Raw genomic sequence first — 22,315 nt, 5'->3', positions numbered from 1 at the left:
GGGGAGGCAGGTGGGTGTTAAGAGCAACGTGGGGGATTCTTGTGGCGATGGGACCATCTGGTATCTTGACTGTATCAGCACCAATATACCACTTGGGATACTTCCTATAGTTTTGCAAGATAGCACCATTGGAAGAAATTACTTAAAGCGTACAGAAGACTTCTCTGTATTATTTCTTATAACTGCATGTGAATCTAAATTATCTCAAAAAATGTTTAATTTTAAAAAAGAAGTGAAGAGTTTAGGAAGAAAGTGTTTTTTTTCCACTCAGTTTTGGAAATGAAGATGTTGCTAACCCACTGGCCAAAAAGGTTATTTATAAGAAGATAAAGTAGGCAGTTGAGAACAGAAAGTTGTTTCTAGGGACTTTCTTTTAGCATCCCTTCCTAGCCAGGAGCATTGGCAGCCTCCATCTTTCTCCAGGAGATTCCAAGAAGGACCAAGACAAACGTGCAGATTTGTGACCATGACTTCTGAATAAATTCTAACTCTAAGCATCAACTTCAAGTTGAGTTTCATATGGTTCCAGCCCTATTATTTGGGATGTTGGCAATTGGAAAGAGGGAATCAACCACTCAGTACTGGTGACAACAGGTGATTGAAGCCAGCAAGTGGCTTCTCGAGACTCATGCTGCGGAAGGAGAGGAAACCCCATGCGTGGATTGCACTGTACCTTGAATCCATCTCTCGGGCATCATTGGTGGGTGGTCTCTTGGCTGCCTTCAGGGATCCCAAGCGCCTCCCACTGATCCCTACCTCATCCCCTGGACTAACTGCCCTACTCTTCATGCCCAGACCACTGACTACAAACTGCTCCTCCGGTCAGCATAGGACATCTCCTCCAGTGAGCTTGCCCCAAACTCAGACCCTTCCTTTCTATATGACAGCACATCACACCACTAGCCTCGCTTCAACACCTTTTGCTCCCCCTGCCTTTCCTGAAGTGCAAGGGAATTCCTCATAATAGAACATTTGCTTTCATTCCTTCGAAGGAACAAATTTTCTCTGGCCTCTAGACCCCACCCCGGATAGTGAGGGCTGCTTTCTTCACCATGAAATGCTCTCTTCCGCGAGCAGTATTGCAAACTGGTTAAGAGCAGTGGACTCTAGATCCCACTGCCCAGCTCAAACTCTGGCCTTACCATTTACTAGCAGAGAGGTCTTGCGCAATGATTTATCAACTCAGCGCCCCATCCGTGAAATGGGGATGCGAACAGCTGCTTCTCTGGCCATGATTTGGTAGATGTAAAGAAGAGTGATTAGCACACTGGCAGCCTACTGTAAATGTCAGTGATTGCTTGCTACTATTCTTCTCACCCCAATACTACTCCAGGAGGCCCAGGTGGTGAGTGAAAGTACTTGGAATTTAAACTCAAGTAGATTTAAGCAGTACCTTAATCTGACTGTGCCCCATCTACTGTATTTGCAAAACCAGCCCCCTTCTCCTCCCAAAAAAGGCACCAAAAACCTTACTACATAGGGTGGTTTCAGAGATTAAAGTGTCTAACTAAATAAAGTGTCGAGCTGGCTTGTCTGGGTCTCTCCAGCCTTGCAAACTAGGTACTCAAAGCACAACTCCATATTGTGTTTTTGAAAGGGACAGTTCTTGCAGTCGGGAACAGTGGCAGGGAGATCAGTCCTCTTTCCCTCTCCATCCCCCTTGCCCTGGCGCCTGTGAAACGGAGCATCCCCATGGCAACAGCAGCAGCTGGTCCCTAGATAAGAGGAGCTGGAGCAGCCGCTGCTGTAGAAAAGCCTGCCCAGCTTCAGGGAGAAGGCTTGCCCTCCCCATCTCTCGCCTCATCCCAGCGCCGGCACTCATTGGTAAGTGCTTCCGATTTTTACTCCAAGAACTTTCATGGCAAGAAAAGCAAATTCCCCATAAGTTATAGGTTCTTTATGGTTGCTGGGACAAAGAGGGCTGCAGCTGGTGGAGCAAGGGTGGGGGGTAGGGGGTGGGGGCACGAGTGTGCTTTCTGGAGCAAGGTTAAGCGGGGGCTAGATGGGGAACAGGGAAAGTTATCACCCTCAAGACATTTTTTTCTAAGGAAGGTAGAGTCCTGAATTCTGTGAGAGTCAGAATTTTTGAAAATTCAGTTGCTAAGTTTCCAGAGGAACATTGGTATACCTGTGTATGCAAAAGGTGAAGGAGGCTAGGGAGAGTGTGCTTAGTAAAAAAAAAACCCTTTCCATGCCCTACTTCAAGGAAGAGTCACTCCTAGGAGGAATACTGCACATTTGTCTTTTAATGAACAAACTTGATTTTAAAATGTAGTACTTTTTTACCTGAATTCAATCCTCTAGTTAAAAAGAGATTTGACAGTGGATATGAATTGTACATCATCAGACACCAAATCGGACTGTGGTCATAACCTTCTAACTTTTTATTACATCGAGTAAGTCCAGAATTGATTACTTTGGGGAAATTCTTTAGAATTTTTTGGAATTTCATTACTACTAAGCCAAGTGTCAGGTCGCTCCTGACAATCAGTAGTACCGTGTTCGCCAGACTCGGAAAGTGGGGCGGGGCTGGGGGGGGTGTCTCCCATTGGTTTGTAGCTTGGAAGCTTGGATCGCGCTGATCTCATTACTAGCTTCAGAGAAGGCCAGAGATGGGGCAAGGAGATGGTTCCAATGATTCAGTTGAGATATACACATCGTATAATCACAAAGGGAGGATGGCAAAGAACAAACAAAGCAACCTACACTTCTTGAAGGGTCAGCATGTGCTGGGATCTGGGCTGGAACCTTACACACAGTGTACTGTGAATACTCTCAATCCTGGAGAAAAGCCACCATCAGCCCACTTTACAGATTTGGAAACTAAGTTTCCAGGAGGGCATACCACTTTTCCAAGTTCACCCAGCTAGAGAGTGGTACAGGTAATCAAACATTTGCTTCTATCCCATATTGCACCAAATGCTTGCTGTCAGTGATCTTGAGTTAAACTTCATATTCTAACATCCAACTAAGGAACATACTCGGTATCAAGAAGGGCAAAATGCCCAGACTCACTTCCGACCTCAGATTGAATTGACGGATGTTTTTAGCTGAGCAACTGGCACTCCTGCCCTAAACCAGGAGCTGGCTCTGTGCTGGTGGAGGTGGGCTCCCCCGACGCTGTCCTCAGCTTCAGCAGCCGCCCTGCCTTGTCTATCCTTCTGCATTCTGCTGGAGTTCCTTCCCAGGTCCCTGGTGTTCCAGGTCCTATTCTCAAAAGAGAGGGTGACTCTTGCCATTCAATGCACAGGTGACCTGTGTGTTGTGTGATGTCAGTTACCGTAGCCCCTCCCTCAGTGGTATTTGCATTTGCAAGTGTCTCTCTGTGAGAAGAAGGGCCTTGTCTCTTGTGAAAAGGAAGGTAAAAAAAAAAAAAAAGAGTTGCTAAAGTTTAATATTGGGTCCTGAAAACCTCCTCAAACCCCTGAAAGCCTATCGCTTGGTTTTCCTCCTGCACATGCTACACCAAGCCGTCCTCATCGCTCAAATGGCATCGAGAAAGTGAATACCGACCCACCATCCTTTATTCTCTAATTGAGAAATCTGAAAAACTCTGAAGACCAGAAGTTCTTAGTTGTTCTTAAGTTCAACATAAATGTATCTGGTAGCAAGATCTGAGCTGAGAGGATATGAACATTGGTGTAGTTTTTATTCATGGCATTTGGTGCACATGTTCATGTTTTTGCTATGGAATTAGTGGGTGTGACTGTGGGTTTCCTGTGACACCCCCCTTAAGAGGGTCATGTAGGAAAAATTTCCTGATTTCCATGGCTCACATAGCTACATGCTTTCCGGGGGAGGCAGGGGAGCACGACCGCATCCACATATGTCACTGTGTGATTGCTAAAATCCAGAGATTTCACCAGGCACACAGGAAACCGCAAGAGAAGGTTAAAGGGTCACAAACCTTTGTGCTAGAGAACAGTTCATGCAATCCCCGCAAGGCACCATGTACGAACGGCCCTAAACTGGGGCGCCTGGGTGGCTCAGTGGGTTAAGCCTCTGCCTTCCGCTCAGGTCATGATCTCAGGGTCCTGGGATCGAGCCCCGCTTCCCCCTCTCTCTGCCTGCTGCTCTGCCTACTTGTGATCTCTCTCTCTGTCAAATACATAAATAAAATCTTTAAGAACGGGCAGGGCTAGCCCCCTGGTTGGAATCTGAACACCCGAGGGACCAGGAATTTAGGAATGAAAAAAGAGCCAGCGTTTCAGAAGCTCCTGAACAGAGATCTGCTGAGGGAGACAATGAAATCTTCCTGGGCTGCATGACCAGAGCAGGGTCCTCTGGCCAGCGCATGGAGTAGGGAAGCTAAATTAATGAAAGGAAAGCATGGGCAGGATCAGGAATCATAAGTGGAAATATTCCATTTCTTTTTTTTTTTTTAAGATTTGTTCATTTATTTGCCAGAGAGAGAGAGAGAGAGATTAAGCAGGGAGAGCAGCAGGCAGAGGGAGAAAAAGGCTTCCGGCTGAGCAGGGAGCCCAATGTAGGACTGGATCCCAGAACCCTGGGATCATGACCTGAGCCGAAAGCAGATGCTTCACCAACTGAGCCACGCAGGAGGACCCAAAATATTCCATTTCTTAGTTCAAGAATTAGACTGGCTCACGTCTAACAGTGTTTTCACTCACCAAGCACAGCCCTTCTCCCTGAGGAGAGGAGTGGTGCGTGGGTGGGGAGACGGGGTCATCTTACACTAACGCTCAACAGGCAGGTAAAGCCACAGTTACTAATAAGGTGACACTACACCAAACCTCCATCTCCTTGCGTATTTGTTCCTTTCTTTGTGTGCAACTTCTCTGCCCAGAAGAGCTCAATGACATCATCCACCATAAAAGTCTCTTCTAATCCCCTGGGCCAACACACCCCTGCCCAGCTCAGAGTATTTTTTTGCTGTAAAAGCCCCAATCTGAAAACCGTCTTTCAGCCCCCTAGCGCACGGAGGCTGGGCAGTCCGCTGCTGGCACCCTTGCAATCACACTGGTTTAAACCAGTGTTGTTTCCCCCGTGGACACTAGGTGCTATCTTGGGGGAAAAGTGTGGGCCCTTGCCTTGTCCAGGGACGTCGGACACTGGCATGACTCCCCTGTTAGGGGGATGCTTCTCTCTCTTCTCTCTCAAGTCCAGTACTGTGAAAGTTATTTTGCTCCGATGAAGCCTAGCTCTCCTGTGGTTTGGTATCTAGATGAAAATGAAAGATTTGATTATCTTTAGTACTTTTTGGTTATACAAGCTGGCCTTCATCAGCTACAGAACAATGTCATGGATTCAGTACGCGCAGTGTACAAAGCAGGGAGCTGTTCTAGTTAACCCTTATAGTAACTCGGTGAGGTAGATACTGATATCTCTATTTTGCAGATAGTAAAATGGAGGATAGGAATGGGATAGGGAGACAGAAAGGGACCTACGTCCTTGGGCGCCCAGCTATGGGTGCACCACAAAGATGCGAACTAGCTTTCGATCATTCTAGCACAGCGGCTGTCGCTTGTAAGAAGAAAGGGATGTGATTATATTGTACTTGGGCTCCATTCACCCTCACTACATCCCAAAGATTTCTTCACCGAAGTCATACAGTTTTTTAGGTAGAGAGTTGAAATTTTACCTGGATCCGCTGGAACCCAAAACTCAGATTCAGATTAAATAACCCACTATTGGGCACACAGAAGCAGCCATATGACCCAAGTACAAAGAAGAGCTGACTGTGGCTGAAGAAAACGAGAGGGGGACCATTGCCAGATGGGACCTAGGGTAGGAGGCAGGAGGCCTGGGTTCAAACAATTACGCTGACTCTGAACATGGCACTAATACGAGGTGACTTCAATCTTTTTGAGCCTCCGCTTTCTTTCTGGAGAATGAGTATTTTTTGACTAGGTCCTCTGTGGGGACCTAGCACAAAATATCTCGGCACAAAGTCAAGGACAGAGCTCTTGATTTTCTGCCCAAAGAGGAGGAAGATTAGCTAAGTAGGTGCACAGGCTGTATTTGAGGCTGTCACTTCTCCTGAAGGCCTCAGCATTGAGCCCACTCATTCCGACTGATGGTCCCATAGCTCCCCCCTCTACTCAAGCAGGTGGGAGCCTCCCAAGTGAGCCACATACCTCCTTATGTTCCTGGGGAGCTGGCAGTCTCTATACAGACACTAACACAATGGTTGGAATTGATTTCTGCTGAAGTCACTCAGTACAATCAGTGTGCTCAGAGTAACTCTAAAAGCCAGGGTCAAGGAACCTGTGAACAGCTCCATCTGCTATGCCGTGATCTCAGCTGGTAGGGGGAGAGGCCCTCCAGGCTTCCTGGAGAAAACCGACTTATTCTTCAGAAGACGACGGAGTTGAACTCATTCTACTCAAAATGTTAACACCATTGGTCTCTGTGTTCATCCATAGACCAGTGATCCAGGAATCTTAAGAAAAAAGGATGTTTGGGTCATTTGAATCTTATTCCTCTCTAAGCCTTCTCATTGTGATGGGACATGAGTAATAAATTATCAGAAAGAAACAGAATCAGATTCTGTAAGTCTCAACTAACGCATTTCTCATTCAGACCTGACACATGTCCATTCTGGATTTCCACTCCTCCTGGACAAGGGCTACAACTAATAGCTCTGGAAAGTTCAATGGATTTGTGGTTTAGGAAAAATGGGGGGAGCAGACTTGCTCTAATGTCAGAACTCTCTAAGGAGAAAATAATAAGGATCCATTTCAAGAGTTAGATTTTTTTCCTAGCAGGACTTTACCACCTGGAATATGGATAGGGAGGAAATCTCGTTACTTTGAAGTTATTTTACAGTGTACACTGCATGCTATATATGTGTAATGCAATATTTATATACATGCTACATATATTTAATGCATATGTGCATATAAAACATAGCACTTAATGATAGAAAACCAGAAGCTTGGTTCAATTTACGTTCAGTGGAATCACTGCCTGAGAGTCTTGCGTGTCTACTGGAAGTCTTCAGAACTAGATTTGGATCCAGGCCATTTAGTAACTTGGATCTTGGCTATTTAATAGTTATGTGACTAAACAAATTAATTGTGTTTTCGGATTCTTGGTTTCATCATCTGAGAAATAGGAATAATCTTATTACACAGAACTCAATTGAAAAATATAAGCAAGATTTAATCAAGATTTTCTGTAATTCTTAACTAACTCATTTCTAATTCAGAATTGACAAGTATTCATTCTGAAACTCCCACAGTGCTTCTGAAAGAAGATAAATATTGAACATTTGATGCATGACAATTACCAACAAATCCGTGTGTGTGTATGTGTGTTTGTGTGTGTTGTTTCATTTATTTTGACTTAAATCTTAAGTTAGAGCTTCTAGTAGGTAAGTAAGAGAAGCAGATTTGGAAAATAAGATTAAATTGAAAACACAATAGTAAGTGCTCAATAAATATACTTACTTCACAAGTGAACAAATGAGCAGAGGACACAATAATAGGCTTGTTTCTTATGCTTCCGTAGTGCTGGAGAAGAAACACCTCCTTCGATGATGTCCACTGAGCAAATGCAGCCATTGGAGCTCTCAGAAGACAGACTGGACAAGCTAGACCCTCGTTGTGACCACTTAGGTAAGAGCTCCAGTGGGAATGGCAGTAGCAGAAGTCAGAAAGGAGGGGCCTCTGCCATTGGGTTTTCAGGCAAGTCAGAGGGAGGCCCCCTGAAACCTGATCATGTGGGCCTTCTGGTGACGGCCAACACCAGATGGACAGGCAAATAGCCATGACTCTGTGGGGTCTGCCATGTAAATATTAGTGGAATCACTAGAGAGAGGTTCATTAGAGTTAGAAAAAGCGAGAAAAGGCATTGTCCTCTTTTTTTGGGGTCTAATGGAGTCCCAGGCAGAGCATTTTTGAGGCAATAAATGGAACGTGGCAGCACGGTTTGTTTCCAGTATTTGTCGGCACAGTTACACCCCATGTGCAGTGCCAATAAAATATTTCAAATATCTCTCTTTGCCTATCAAGACAGAATTTTAAATAGCCTTTTTCTGCTTTATTGTCAATCTGTTTCCTTCCCAGAACTGACTTTTTGCATAACCTTTGTAATGAAAATACCAGAAACATTTCTGCCTCTACCCATTTCTAAAAATGAGACACTCAGACTTTTGATGGATGGGCTTTTTGCATATTCATAGCCTTTGTTTATGTCTCGCCTGGTTATGACTCCCCCCCTCCTCTCCCCTCTCCCCATTTGCCATCAAGATAGTTTATGTTCAGGATTTCTCGAAAAGTGGGGGAAAAGTGCAATGGAAGTAAAAGTCAAAATCGTAGCAAATCTCTTGCTCCCTGTACTGTGCATTGAGTCGTATCCTGGGGTGGAAGGGTGATCCGTGACGGGTCCACATCCAGCCTGTACTTCCAGAGACCCCACGGCTGGGCAGCACCCATTCTGAGCAATATGTATTCGTTCAACAAACATCTATGGTATGTATGATATGGGGAGAAGTTAACTGTGCTATGGAGCAATAAATTTTTCAAGTTGTATTTTCAGCCAGGCCTTAAGAAACATAGGGGAGGGGGGTTAGGGGATGGGGTGATGGGATGATGGGCACTAAGGGGGGCACTTGATGGAATGAGCACTGGGTACTGGGTGTTGTATGCAACTGATGAATCACTAAATTCTACCCCTGAAACTAATAATATAGTATATGTTGATGAAATTGAAGTTAAATAAAAATTTTTTTACACGAAAGAATGTGAAATCATCTAGTACATAAGTGGTACTCGATTAAGGTCCCCTCTTACCTCTTTTTTCTTGTATATGTAACCTTAAAAACATATGGTTCAGTGCCTTACATGCAGTATGATCTCAATAAATGTTTATTAAATTGAAATGATTGGATGGATTTATTCAAATCCTTTAGGTGAAAGGAAATATTTATTACTATTAAATATGGCTAAAGAGAATCATGCTATTTGATTTTTTGGTTATGTACTGTGATCTTTGGATGATGGAAGCATAATAATGTGTGGCTACTAAGTATTTCTAACGGTGGTTTTCTCATGTATATTGGGTTTTCTAAAACAAAGGACTATCCAGGCATAAAGCCCAATAGACCATAGCAACTTGAAAAGAAGAACTATTTCTTTTTTTTTTTTTTTAAGATTTTATTTATTTATTTGACAGAGAGAGATCACAAGTAGGCAGAGAGGCAGGCAGAGAGAGAGAGGAGGAAGCAGGCTCCCTGCTGAGCAGAGAGCCCGATGCGGGACTCGATCCCGGGAACTCGAGATCATGACCTGAGCCAAAGGCAGTGGCTTAACCCACTGAGCCACCCAGGTGCCCAAGAAGAACTATTTCTTATTTGTCTTTTTAGTCCTAGAATCTTGCTCAAGGCCTGGCATAGAGGATGAGTTTCATCAGTTTTTGTCAAATAAATACATTATGAATGACACAGGTTGCCTCTAGACCCACAAAACTGAAGTGAACAGGTTTGACACATTTAATCCTCCACACTTTAAAGACACTGACATGAATATTTTCATAAAAAGAAATAGAGAGAGGGGCACTTGGGTGACTCAGTCAGTTAAGGACCCGACTTTTGATTTCAACTCAGGTCATGATCTCAGGGATGCCAGGATTGGGCTCTACTCTCAGCAGGGAGTCTACTCAAAGATTCTCTCCCTCTGTTCCTCCCTGAAACTCACGCACTCTGTCTCTCTCTCTCTGTGTCTCTCTCTTTCTAAAATAAATAAACCTAGGGCACCTGAGTGACTCAGTAGGTTAAGCATCTACCTTCAGCTCAGGTCATGATCCCAGGGTCCTGGGATCGAGCCCTGCATCAAGCTCCCTGCTCAGCAGAGAGCCTGCTTCTCCCTCTCCCTCTGCCTGGAACTCTGCCTACCTGTGCTCTCTGTCTGTCAAATAAATAAATAAAATCTTTAAATAAATAAAAATATAAATCTATCTTTTAAAAAAAGGAACCAAGAAAAAAAGAAAGAAGGGAAGGGAGAAGGAAAGAAAGAAGGGGCTGAAAAGATCGAGTTAATCTCTAAATTTCCCCCAATTCATTCACAGTTGTAGATGTACCAGACGGTAGCCAGACCATAGTGAGTTTCCAGAGAAGGCAGACAGCTTCTATGTCTGTGGTTTCTTTGAACCCTAATGGACTATATCCTTATTCATAACATGCGTGAGGTCATTCATTCAAGCATACATTCAACAAATATTTATTAATTGTTTCAAGGGGATAAAACACAAGATATCTGTCATCAAAGAAGGCAGAGAAGACTTATGCAGAAAAAGTGCTACGTGAGCAAAAATCCTGCAGATATCCAGAAAATGAGACAGGACGCCCAAGACTGGGAAGACTTATGGAGACAGGGCAGGGAGGTGGACCTTCCTTTGGACCCTGTAGAAGGTTAGAGGGTGAGCAATGACCAGAGTGAACATTCTCTTGAGGATCTAAAATATATCAAATGTAACAACTGCTTTTCAACATTTACCAAATGTAGTCATCTCTCTCTGTCTCTGTCTCTGTCATACACACACACACACACACACACACACACACACACTGATTTAAAATTATCCCCACTTTAGAAGTTGAGACAATATTAAAGTTCCTAGAAATTAAGGGCCAAGTTCTCAGAACTAATAAGTGACAGAATCAGCAATTGAACTCAGATCAGTCCATACCACTTATCCATTCAAGATGCATTTATGGGAGGGAGAGGCAATTAAGAATTAAATTGTCAAAAGGATATAATCTGGGGCACCTGGGTGGCTCAGTGAGTTAAAGCCTCTGCCTTCGGCTCAGGTCATGATCCCAGGGTCCTGGGATCGAGCCCCGCATCAGGCTCTCTGCTCTGCAGGGAGCCTGCTTCCCCTTTCTCTCTGCCTGCCTCTCTGCCTACTTGTGATCTCTGTCTGTCAAATAAATAAATAAAATATTTTTTTTAAAAAGGGATATAATCTTTAATCTCCAAGAAGTCTCCGTAAAGAGCAGGAGATAAACCACGATAGATTAAACAAATGTCATTGTTAACATGGAGGACATGGGGAGATGGAGAGGAGAAGGGAGTTGAGGGAAATTGGAAGGGGAGGTGAACCATGAGAGACTATGGACTCTGAAAAACAACCTGAGTGTTTTGAAGGGGTAGGGGTTGGGAGGTTGGGAGAGCCAGGTGGTGGGTATTAAGGAGGGCACGTATTGCATGGAGCACTGGATATGGTGTAAAAACAATGATTACTGTTACGCTGAAAAGAAATTTTAAAAAAACAAACAAACAAAAACAAAAAAACAAGTGTCATTGTCTAGAACAATGACAGAGACGCTCAAAGAAGTGGCACGCCATCACCCAAAGCATTGAGGAGTTGGATGGAGCAGAGAACATACTCTCACGGGCGAGGAGTGATCAGATTGGACTCATCACACACACTGACATCTGATGGACATGATGCAGAATCCAAGCTTCATGAGCTCTGGGAACGGAGGAAGGTAAAGAGCTGAGTAAGAAGACAAGAGGACCTGGAGTGAGGATGGGCAAACGGGAGAATTGCAAAGCCAGGGGGGAAGTGAATGAAGAGACCAATGCTGAAGGCAAGTGTGAATGGTCAGTGTGACCCGGCTGGCCACAGAAATGAAGGCAGGTGAGGAATTTGCAGAGAACCTTCCCCAAAGACTAAAGAGCATGCATGGCTCTGCACCAGCCCATGCAGTCTTCAAGAGAGCAAGCCTTGAACAAAGGATATTAAAGAGCATTTAGCACAGAGAAGCTATTCTATCAGAAATTTAACTCAAGCCCATTCTGACTTGTCTAGCTGTATTTTAAAGTTCTTCTTTGCTTTGATTATCCAGCCATTAGAGCTCTCGTCATTTGGAGTCTCATAGACGATTCCAGTTTTCTGTTTAATTCTATACATTTGTACAAGACTATGAAGGTCCTCTGTAGACTAGCCCAAAATATATAAATCCTTTTCTTTTTCAGATCAAATGGCTTCTACAAGTAATTGGAAACCAACCAGTTTGTGTGTGAACCCTACTCATGTTATATTCTTTTTTTTTTCTTTGCATCCTATCAAAATCAGATGACCTTTCAGACCAGCTCATTAAAGACTGTGATCTTAAAAAGAAGCCAAGAAAGGGAAAAAATGCACAGGTTGCCCTGAATGTTGAGTCAGAACAAAAGAAACCAAGGAGAAAAGATACACCAGCACTGCACATCCCACCTTTTATACCAGGTAATGGACAAGAAGGTCGGTTTGCATGTCTGTGAGGGGGAACCGCTACCACTAGATCACATTGGTCTTAGAAAGATTTCCTTACCTATTTGGGTGTTTTTGAAGCACTGGTACTATCCCTGCACCTGTCTTCATTACAATATGGTCAGCTGCTATAGAAAACAAATTGCAAAATGTTAGCGGTACAACGCAAGGGTTTTTTTCACTCATCAGTAGTGTAAGCTGGGGAGGCAGGTTCTGCTCCAAATGGTAATTCAGGGACTCCAGCTGATGAGAGTTCGGACCTCACTGGCACATGGCATTCAAAGTCACCATGAGCATCAGCATCCAGCAAGCAGGGGGACGAAGGAAGTAGGAGAGGTGGCGGGGTTGGGGGGAAGGGGAAGAATAGACTGGAAGACTGGCCCACCCAAAAGTGACCCACAAATGTCCCCTGACTGCAAAGGCAGCAGAGAGATGTCACCCAGCTGTGTGCCCAGGAGAAAAGCAAAATGGTCTGGGGAACAGCTAACATGTCTCTGTAACAACCTCATGTGTGATGTGACTCTCTTGTTTCCCCAGAGTTTTGTGTGTTCTTATTTCCTTCTCTCCTTTCCTCCGGGCCACTGATGTAATGTTCTCTCCACTCACAAGCCACTTGGAGGGAGACAAAACAAATAGAACAGAGAGCTTCCTGAGAAGAAACCGTCAGTCCTCTGAGAAATAATAGAAACACATAAATGGCTGAAATACGCAGTAAGCTGTTAAGGCTGTAATGAGGTTTTTCCAGAAGGACTTCAGGAGCTCAGCCTGGGCAGTGGATTGTGGAAAGTTATATAGAAGAGGCTATTTTCAGGGAGTTTGTAAGTGATGGAGAGAAATGCCATGTGTGGGAGAAGTGAAAAGGCAGGGAGGTCACTGAAGAGCCAAACGTATGGCTTGCAGAGAAGCAAATGATCCACCACCCTCACGAGGATGGACCTCAGAGGAGTACAGACGTGGGCTGGCTTCCTGGCTTGGCCCCCTGCAAGCTGTGTCACTGTGGGCATGTTTGCTTTGCCTCGCCTTCCCCAGATAGGTGATAGTGGCAGTAATATTAAATTCCTCCAGGTTTTGTGAGACTAAAATAAAATCAGGCATGCAAAACCCTTTGTGTCATAGATTCGATAGATGTGATTTTCTAATATAAAAAAAGCTTTTATTAAAATAAGTTTGAAAAGCTATGTTGACTACCATCACTAGGGATATGTGCAAATACACATGCATCATCCTTACATATCAGGATAGATGTATTTTTTTTTATTTTATTTATTTATTTGACAGACAGAGAGCACAAGTAGGCAGAGAGAGAGGAAGGGAAGCAGGCTCCGGGCCAAGCAGAGAGCCGGATGCGGGGCTCGATCCCAGAACCCTGGAATCATGACCTCAGCCGAAAGCAGAGGCTTTAACCCACTGAACCACCCAGACATCCCACGATAGACATATTTGACCGTGTTTCTCCCTCTGTCCCCCTAACCATGCAGGTGTGCTTTCAGAACACTTAATTAAAAGATACGACATTCAGGAGAGACACCCAACAGGCAAGATGAGTCCAGCTCTTCATAACACTGACCTGGAACCGAAAAAACCAAGGAGAAAAGACACACCTGCCCTGCACGTGTCCCCCTTTGCAGCAGGTAAAAGAGCTGACGCAAGGCATTTGCAGGGGGTGATGGGAACAGCTCAGGAGCCCTGCCATCTGGAGGTACCACGGGCATGGCCTCTGTCCTGTGTCACCCAGAAGCACTCTGTGGAGTTAAAGAGTTTACTGCTGCCTTTCAGGCTTACCTTCCCTGGCAGCTCCCCAAGGACTGACTTGGAAATGGGGTGGGGGGGGGTTCAGAGCATTCCTTGTGCTTCAGCAGATCTGGGCAGGTCCACTGAGCCAATGAAATAGAAATGTCAGTGAGTCCTTGAAAAGAGTTGAAATCTCCTCCTCCCCAGCCTTCCATGGATCATGCATCCTACAAATGATGGCTGAATCTCCCAAGACACCTGGCTGGATGTATTGACCAGATCTTCACTGCGAGAGACAGAGAGACAGAGACAGAGACAGAGAGAAAGTGAGGCGTAGAAATAGTGAGAGCTACCTTTAGTAGCAAACTCTAGAAATGATCCCTGAAAGTATCATCTTTTTTTTTTAGATAAAATTGTGTATTTATTGTTAATTTTGTCAGATATGATAATAGCAGTTTAGTTATGGTTTTAAAAAGCTTTTAGTGTTAGAGCTATATATGGAAATGTTAGAGGGAGTTTGCTTTACAATACTCAAAAATAAAGAAAATTAGATAAAACAAAAATGACAGAATGTTAGCAAGTATGAAATACAGAGTTCTATTTTGAAAACTCCCATAATAAAAATGTTAACTTATTTTATTTTTTAAATTTTATTTTATTTAAGTTCAATTAATGAACATATAATGTATTATTAGTTTCAAAGGTAGAGTTCAATGATTCACCAGTCTTGTATAATACCCAGTGCTCATTACATCATGTGCCTCCTTAGTGGCCATCACCCAGTGATGCCAGGTGGCATCCCCCACCCTCTTCCCTCCAGCACCCCTCAGTTTGTTTCCTATGATTAAGAGTCTCTTATGGCTTATCTCTCTCTCTGATTTTGTCTTGTTTTATTTTCCCTCTCTTCCCCTATGATCCTCTGTTTTGTTTCTTAAATTCCACATAGGAGTGAAATCATATGACAATTGTATTTCTCTGATTGACTTATTTCACTCAGCATGATACCCTCTAGTTCCATCCATGCAGTTGCAAATGGCAAGATTTTACTTTTTTTAATCCTGAAAGTATTGCCTTTATAAAAGCTATATTAATATGTGTCGAATCAAACCCCAAATCTTGCCAAACTGTGCACAGCCCAAAGCTATACAGCAGCTAATATGTGAAGTGTAGTCTTCTCCCTGACAATTTTATGGGGAGGCTAGGGAATAAGACATGTACACTCATGATTATATCATTAGACTCTGTGTGTGTGTGTGTGTGTGTGTGCGCACGTGTGTGTGTGTGTTATATAGGTATTTAGAGGTGGGTGGCAGAGAAGAAAATGTACTGGTGTTTACTGAGACCCTACTAAATATTAGATACTGAGGTTGGTATGTCTCATGAATTTTTTTAAATCAGCTAAATAATGCAAGAAAAGTAGCTATTAACTCCCTTTACAGATAAAGAAACTGAAAGATGGCATTGATGGATGGATAGCTTCTTGGCTGATTGGTTGGATGATGATGAGATGATTAGATGGACAGGTAAAAGGACCAAATTATGTTTAAGATCAAATGCAGTGAGTGGCAGAGCTGGGGCACTAAGCCAGGTCTGTGTCTCCTGTGGGCATTTTCTCACTGTACTGTGGTATAGTTGGGACTTTCGGCACTAATGGCACTCCAGAAGGGACACTTTGGGAGGAGATGAGATTTTGTTGTTATAGAACTATGTTTGCTCATTATTTTATTTAATAAAGAAAAAAAATGAAAGAAGACTAAGAAGAAGACATCATGAATAGGCAGTCAGAGGTGCCAGAGGTGCAGACAAGGTTACTGATTTCTGTGGAGCAGATCCAGGCAAAGAGGCATGGGGCCTGAGGAGGCACTTTTTTGGAGAAATGGACTGAGGACCAAGTGGCAGGGTCTGAACTGCCTCAAACAAGCTTCTCATAAGCGACATACATTCCTACCCGCACTGATCCTCCGACACACCACACATTTCCCCCCTAAGCTCTGCTTCTGTCCTGGTTCCAGTCACCTTTCAAGACTCAACCAGTTCAAGGCCTCTGCTAAAAGACTCCTTCAAGTCCAAAATGAATCCTTTCCATTCTCAACTAACTCTGTGGTCGACATAGGCATGCAAATACCAAGATTTTGTCATCTCTTTCAGTATGGTCTTCATGGCTTTTGTTGCCATTATCATAGCTGTCCTTAACGTTGACTTACATTTGATGAATTCATGAGAACTGTGCTAGTATTGACCTTGATATCTAGTCCAGTCCCTTCTATATAGCAATGCTCAATAAGTATCTGTTGGTTTGATATTCTATTGGAATCGCAATTCTGCAGTTACAAGTTCTTCATTGGGAGACTTTATTTTTTACCTATTTTTGCATTTGTTTTTGTTGAAGTCCTCCTAGGGGAAGACTTGGTAGTAGAACAAAAATATTTACGGGCAGAGAGTCACCTTAGCACACAGCAAGAAGGTCTAAGTTTGATCTCTGGTTCTAATCGTTCTAGCTTTGTGACCCTGGGCAATTAGCACAAACAAAAAAGCCTCCTTCATTTCATCCTTTTCTGAAAGGAGGGCCATAAAATCTGTCTTCCAGGATTGTTAACATAATTAAATAAAGCACATAAAGCACTTTAATGTCCTCAGTAAATGTCAGTTTCCCTCCATTCCCCTCAACCTTATATTCCTTAAGATTACTCAAATCATTTCTAAAGGTAAGAATGTTCCTAGATGCAGGTTTTACTTTTCCATATAAACCCACTGATTCAAGGGACTTCCTAGAACATTGAGCCCTATTTATCTGGCCGTGGATGCTGCCTGCATCCCAATATCTACATCTTAGGAGAGCAGCAAAGCACACAGAGCTGGAGAGGGAGGCTATATATTCATGGACTCTATCCACATTATGGAATTCCTTGAATCAGCAAATCTCTGTGTTGTATTTGCAATTATAGATGGTGTTCTATGACTGTATCTTTTATTAGCATATTAGCTGAAGCACTTTATTTTTGAAGAGCCTTTTAGTATCTAAAGATTTGGCAGTAATCGAAATGCTAGTTAAGCTGATAAGGATAGAGCCTTCGGCAGATGTTCAGAGAGACTCATATTGGTTCTAATAAGGGTGTTGAGAGGAACTCACAGATAAATGCACTCTGGAGACGTCTCCTCTCATTAGCCCTTGGCAAGTGAAGACTGGACAAGGATTATCTCTCTCTTCTAAATCTCTTGCTAACTACCTTCATTTCCCTAGGTTAATGAGCTTATTTGACAGGTTCCAACTGCCAGGCAGCTCCTCAGTGAGAAGTCATCTCCGGCTTCCTTGCCAACCCAACGTTTGTTCCCAACTTGGCCCACATTTGCCAGGGCCCCCCATCCTGGCGACTACATGGCAGAGTTCACTGGGTTGTGATTAGTAAGATCCAAGTAGCTGAGACCTGCTTAAAGGAAAAAGAAGTCTTTAGTTAAGCTCTGTGGCAAAGGGAACCAGAGAAAGTAAAGAATTATGAGGCCAGAAGCATTGAAGAGAAGCCTTTTGGAAAACTGGCCCATGAGCTATGAATATTTGGATATCAAAGCTCAATAATATACTTGGTGAAAGGGGACTGTTGTGTCCTTTGAAAGTGACACCTTCTCTGTCCTGCTGGGAATAGAGTGTTCTCTTTGCTTTGGCTTGCAGGATAGGAGGTGTCTTAGCCCCAGTTCCCTTAGATCAGAGGCATATATCTGTAATGCAGGTGACCAGCTCTGAATGGGATCATGGCCTAAAACACCTTGCTACAAGGCTAACTCTTGACCCTTAGAGACCTGGGACTGAAAGCTTTGGCCTTAAAAACATAGCAGGCTCTAACAAAGAGCCAAGTTCCATAAACTCTCCTCCAAAGAGAATGGAAGAGTAGAAACTGACATTTTCCAAACCTCTACTGTACCCCAACCCCTGCACTAGATGCTAGAATATCCTTTAAGAACCACAGGGTTCAGTAGGGAGGGTGGTTGTATTGTCCAGTGATTCCTACAGTGTGAAACATGCTTTACTGGAGGTTTATGTAAAAGTGTGCTGGAAGCATTGTAGAATGTTGGTCTATGTCTACCTGGCAGCGTCACCCCTGGGGTAGATAGGATTTATTTTTTTTCTCCAGTTTCACAGATGAATAAACTGAGGTTCAGACAGGTTAAGAGACTTTCTTAAAGTCAAATGACAACCAAGGAGGGCAAAACTTTCTGGCTGTAGTGTATATTCCTTCAATGACACATCTCTGCTGCCCACAGAACAGTGGACCAGGACTAAGGTAAACCACAGACCCGTGTATATCAACTTCATTTATCTTCAAAGGAACAAAGTTGCAGATCTGAAGCATCAGGATAGAAAAGTCACTGATTTCAGCCTCTAAAAAGAATGCTTAATTCTACCAATACAAATGCTAGTTCACTTTCCACTTGAAATCACCTCCTCTGTCCCTGTAGAAAGCCTAGCCTACTTTGGGAAGGGCTGACCTTGACGGCTAAACAGGCTCCTCCCTTCCCTGAAATCCTAGGATTTTTTTTTTTTTTTTTTGGGCCCAGATGCTCATCTGACTAGGTTTCAAGGATACCCCAAATAATCAGAAATTTGACTGGGATCTGGGAATTTATTTTTCTTAAGATTTTATTTATTCATTTTAGCGGAGAGATACAGAGAGAGAGAGAGCACGGGCAGGGGGAGAGGCAGAGGGAGAGGCAGACTCCCTGCTGAGCTGGGAGCCCTACATGGGGCTCTATCCCAAGACCCAAAGACAGTGACCTGAGTTGAAGGCAGATGCTTAACCATGTGAGCCAACCAAGTGCCCTGGGATCTGGAATTTAAATACTGTTGCCCACTTTGAATCAACTCAAATCTGGCTTAAGGTGAAAAGATATCAAGGAAATCAGGATGGAAAGATTGGGGACTTAGCATTGGTTTACTCCTGTTCTCCTACCGTGATAGCCTTAATTCCAAATAAAAATCCAAACCTCCTTGCAGCTGTTAGAAGAGAAAATATCTCCCACTGTGTTTCATAAGTGATTTATGCAAAATCCTCAGTTTCAACCAGACTCTTGAAATTGTTTTTCTCCTCCAATAAATATCACCTAATTGGTAAAGAACCCATATGAACAAACTAGGAACTGAATCAAATGAATAGTCATTAAGATCAACACATAGTTTTCATTAATTTGCCACTGTTGAATGGAGTCCAGTGTTGTAGAAAGGCCTCTTGTGGTGCACAGCATTCTACCCTCATGTTTAGATCTTTGTGAAATGCTTAATGAATGGAAAGGTCTCTAATTGTGAGAATGTGGGGGCAATGCAAGGCAGTGGTGGTTGGCTGGAGAGGATGACAGAAATCATGGAGGACTCGCCTTGAATCATAGCTTCCATTGTCTTTTTATTAAAATGGCCCTACTTCATAATTTAAAGAATGAGCAGAGCCACCCAGCCCTCCTTGGATGGTCTTCACTCGGCTGATCAGTCCAAAAAACTGTGCTCAGTCCTCTGAATTTCAACAACCAGTAAACTTTTGAAACATAAACTATATTGGAGCCCAACACAGGGAGAGTTTTGAATTTTGCCTAGTAAGGCTGCTAATAAAACAACCATCTGATGCTCCTAAAATTTCCAAAAAGAAAGGATATTTTCATCCCCAAAAAGAAAATCAAATAAAAATGAAGAACAACTTTTTCAAATTGAAGCCACAGAACTCTATGAGCACTCACTGCACTTCCTTGAACTTCTCCTTTTGCTCTGAACCTTGTAAACTTTCTCACCCACCGGTCCTGACATTTAGGAATGACATGTCCGGAGCCCCAGCTCAATCTTTTCCCCAGGTGTTAGAAGAACGAATTTAATTCTGACTTCCTGCTGCTGACCCATTCCTTTGAAAGGGGAACTGAACTAGCCCGGGTGAAGGGAAAGGAGAAGGGGACTCGGGCTCACAGGTGTGGCTCAACACTGTCTGTGTATCTCGTTCAGGAGGCACAATAACCCTTTACATAAGTATCAGGGCACTCCTTTTCTAGCCAAGAAAATTCAAGTGTGAAAGTGTTATCTGGCCCAACCCAGAATGGAGGAGTGGCAGAACGAGAGGTCCAAAGCAGGTGGATTCCAAAGCCTGTTTGCCTCTCGTCTTCCTGGTCTGCAGGCTTAAATGCAGACCATAGACTGGGAGGTCAACGTTGCCTCTGACTCCCAGGTCAAGCATCTCCTGGTCACCAGAATGGTGGCTCATTGAGTCACAGCTCCTCTGCGCAGCCCAAGTAAGGCACCCAGAGCCCTGACTCGGGCTGCACCTTTAACACTTAGCTCCGCAGATGCTAAGGGATTTCTGGGTTGCCATGCTCTTGTGCGCCATGTCTGCGCTGGAAGGTTGTCTAATATTTTCATTAGAGGCACTTAATTGCAAATCGGTGCTTTGTTTTGCAGGTGTGACACTGCTCAGGGACGAGAGACCCAAAGTGATCATGGAAGATGACGAAAAGGATGGTGACAAGATAGCTATTTAAAGAGAGCTCCCCTGAGACCACTTGTAAATAGATTAGGTTGGTTCCCAGTGGCGACCTAGAAAAAAAATAGACTTGCTTCTGCTCTCATTTTGTGATAGTCCGCCTTTGAGATCCAGACACCTTTCCCCCAAGAGGCATGCTGTATCAGATTGCCAGGCACCTCTTTGTCTCGCTCCTCTTTCTTGAATCTGGTTTCTATTCCCACCTCTTGAATTTTCATTTTCTGAGGCAGTTGAAAAGGGAACAGATCATTCTAAATTAGGAGGTAACAGGGAAAGCTCTAGTGTTTGGTTTCTGCATCTTCTGGATCAATCCATGGAGCAAAGAATACTAACAGCAAATGCTTTCCTTCTTGGTTTATGCTGGTGGGTGGGTCTTGACTTCACATGATCCAAAGAGCAGTTCAAGTTCAGACAGCCGGTTGCCAGTTAGAGAGCCAAGAATGTTTGGGTGCAGACTCACTGATTGCTTTGGAGAACATGGTCTTTTACCTCTTTTGTCTTTCCTCAAGAGTCCAAGTGTCTCTGGTGACATTTCCAAGGTCCTTGTAACCAATCCCATAACAGTGAGTGAACTGGGGGCATCACTGCAATCAATCATGCATTGGCTGAAAATGCCAAAGATAGGGAGTGCTGGTCTACTGAGAAGCTTAACAACATACCCTATTTATTTTTATTTTTTGAAACATCTCTTAACCACTTTGTCCTGAGATTTGTGAACTGGTCACACGTGAACCATTGCTAATGATAGGTAGAATATTATTTGTGATAAACTTACTTTTAAAAAATTAATTAAGGCCAGTGGAAGGCCACTCCCATATGTTTAGCATTCTCACTTATGTAGGCCCCCCATGCTTTCTTGGATGGGAAGGAAAGATGTAGTGTTTGCTCCTGAGCAGGGGTCTGTACAGAAACTCTGCTCCAGCCTGCTGTCTGTGGCTCCCGTAGGGAGACCTTGCATCATCCAACAGACAACAGACATAGGGAAAGGCAAAAATTGTTGTTCAAAAGTAGAAAGGGGGCTATTCAAACAGATCTTGCCTAAAAATGGTCATTTCCAAGCTCTGTCCACACCCTGGCTCCAAGAGGCTTTCTCACAAATGTGGAAACGATGCAGGACACTTCTGAAAATAAAAATGCTTCTGACCACATCTTTCTGTCCTGGTGCATTTCTTCTAAAAATTATTTACTTGCAAATATAAAGAGAAGAGGTTGCAAAAGAGAGTCACAGGATTGATTTGTTTGCTTTTGACCCACCTGGGCTTAACAAGGTTCGAATCCGCTATTAATATTTAACAATCCAATCAGGAGAATTATCATCAGATTCTAGATTTCCAGATCCTCTTAGAAAAACACCTCAAGATCTGACAACCTTGGGCCTGATTAGAAGCGTGACACCTATCAGCTGATGCTGGGCACCGGATGCCCTTTCAGAAGGAGCACACGTTCGACTCACCCTATGCCCCCACTGGATTACGTTACCTGCTGGCTTCACCGGGCAGCCTTCACATTTGGGTTTGGAGCCTCTGGTGAAGGCTTGGTGTTCCCCCTGATCTCTCACCTCTTTGATCCCAGGGCTCCCCTTTCACTTCCGATGGCCTCAGTCACCGTGTCAGGGAGTGTCCAGGTTCCTGGTTTAGGTGTAAGCAGGGCAACAGCCACCATAAATTCTTTTAAAAAGCCAAAGGTAGTGAATGCACAGAAGAGGATTAGATTATATCACCACTGGAAGCAATTTTTACCAAGGGGATGCTGCCTAGAAAAACCCAGATGCAGTCTTGCACTGTCAGATTGGCTGATAAGCCCGGTGCGTCCCTGCGGGCATGACTGCAGAACATACTCGATAAACTCACTGCCAGGCT

General features: G+C 43.7%; 1 protein-coding gene and 1 long non-coding RNA gene across 3 annotated transcripts in view; one reads left to right on the top strand and one right to left on the bottom strand.

The window, feature by feature from the left end:
* Positions 1-22,315, bottom strand: part of LOC132015816 (uncharacterized) — a 91,840-nt gene that overhangs the window by 47,508 nt on the left and 22,017 nt on the right. The gene's annotated exons all lie outside the window — the stretch shown is intronic.
* On the top strand, positions 1,667-21,598 carry PPP1R17 (protein phosphatase 1 regulatory subunit 17). The gene is made up of 5 exons (XM_059396619.1): positions 1,667-1,824; positions 7,474-7,580; positions 12,043-12,195; positions 13,698-13,850; positions 20,375-21,598. The coding sequence occupies exons 2-5, from the start codon at positions 7,499-7,501 to the stop codon at positions 20,452-20,454; spliced, it is 468 nt and encodes a 155-aa protein (XP_059252602.1). The 5' UTR covers positions 1,667-1,824; positions 7,474-7,498; the 3' UTR covers positions 20,455-21,598.

The sequence above is a fragment of the Mustela nigripes genome, chromosome 4 (assembly GCF_022355385.1).
Source record: "Mustela nigripes isolate SB6536 chromosome 4, MUSNIG.SB6536, whole genome shotgun sequence".
NCBI classification, from domain to species: Eukaryota; Metazoa; Chordata; class Mammalia; order Carnivora; family Mustelidae; genus Mustela; species Mustela nigripes.
Note: the sequence above shows the minus strand (reverse complement) of the source record. Positions and strands in the feature narration are given on the sequence as shown.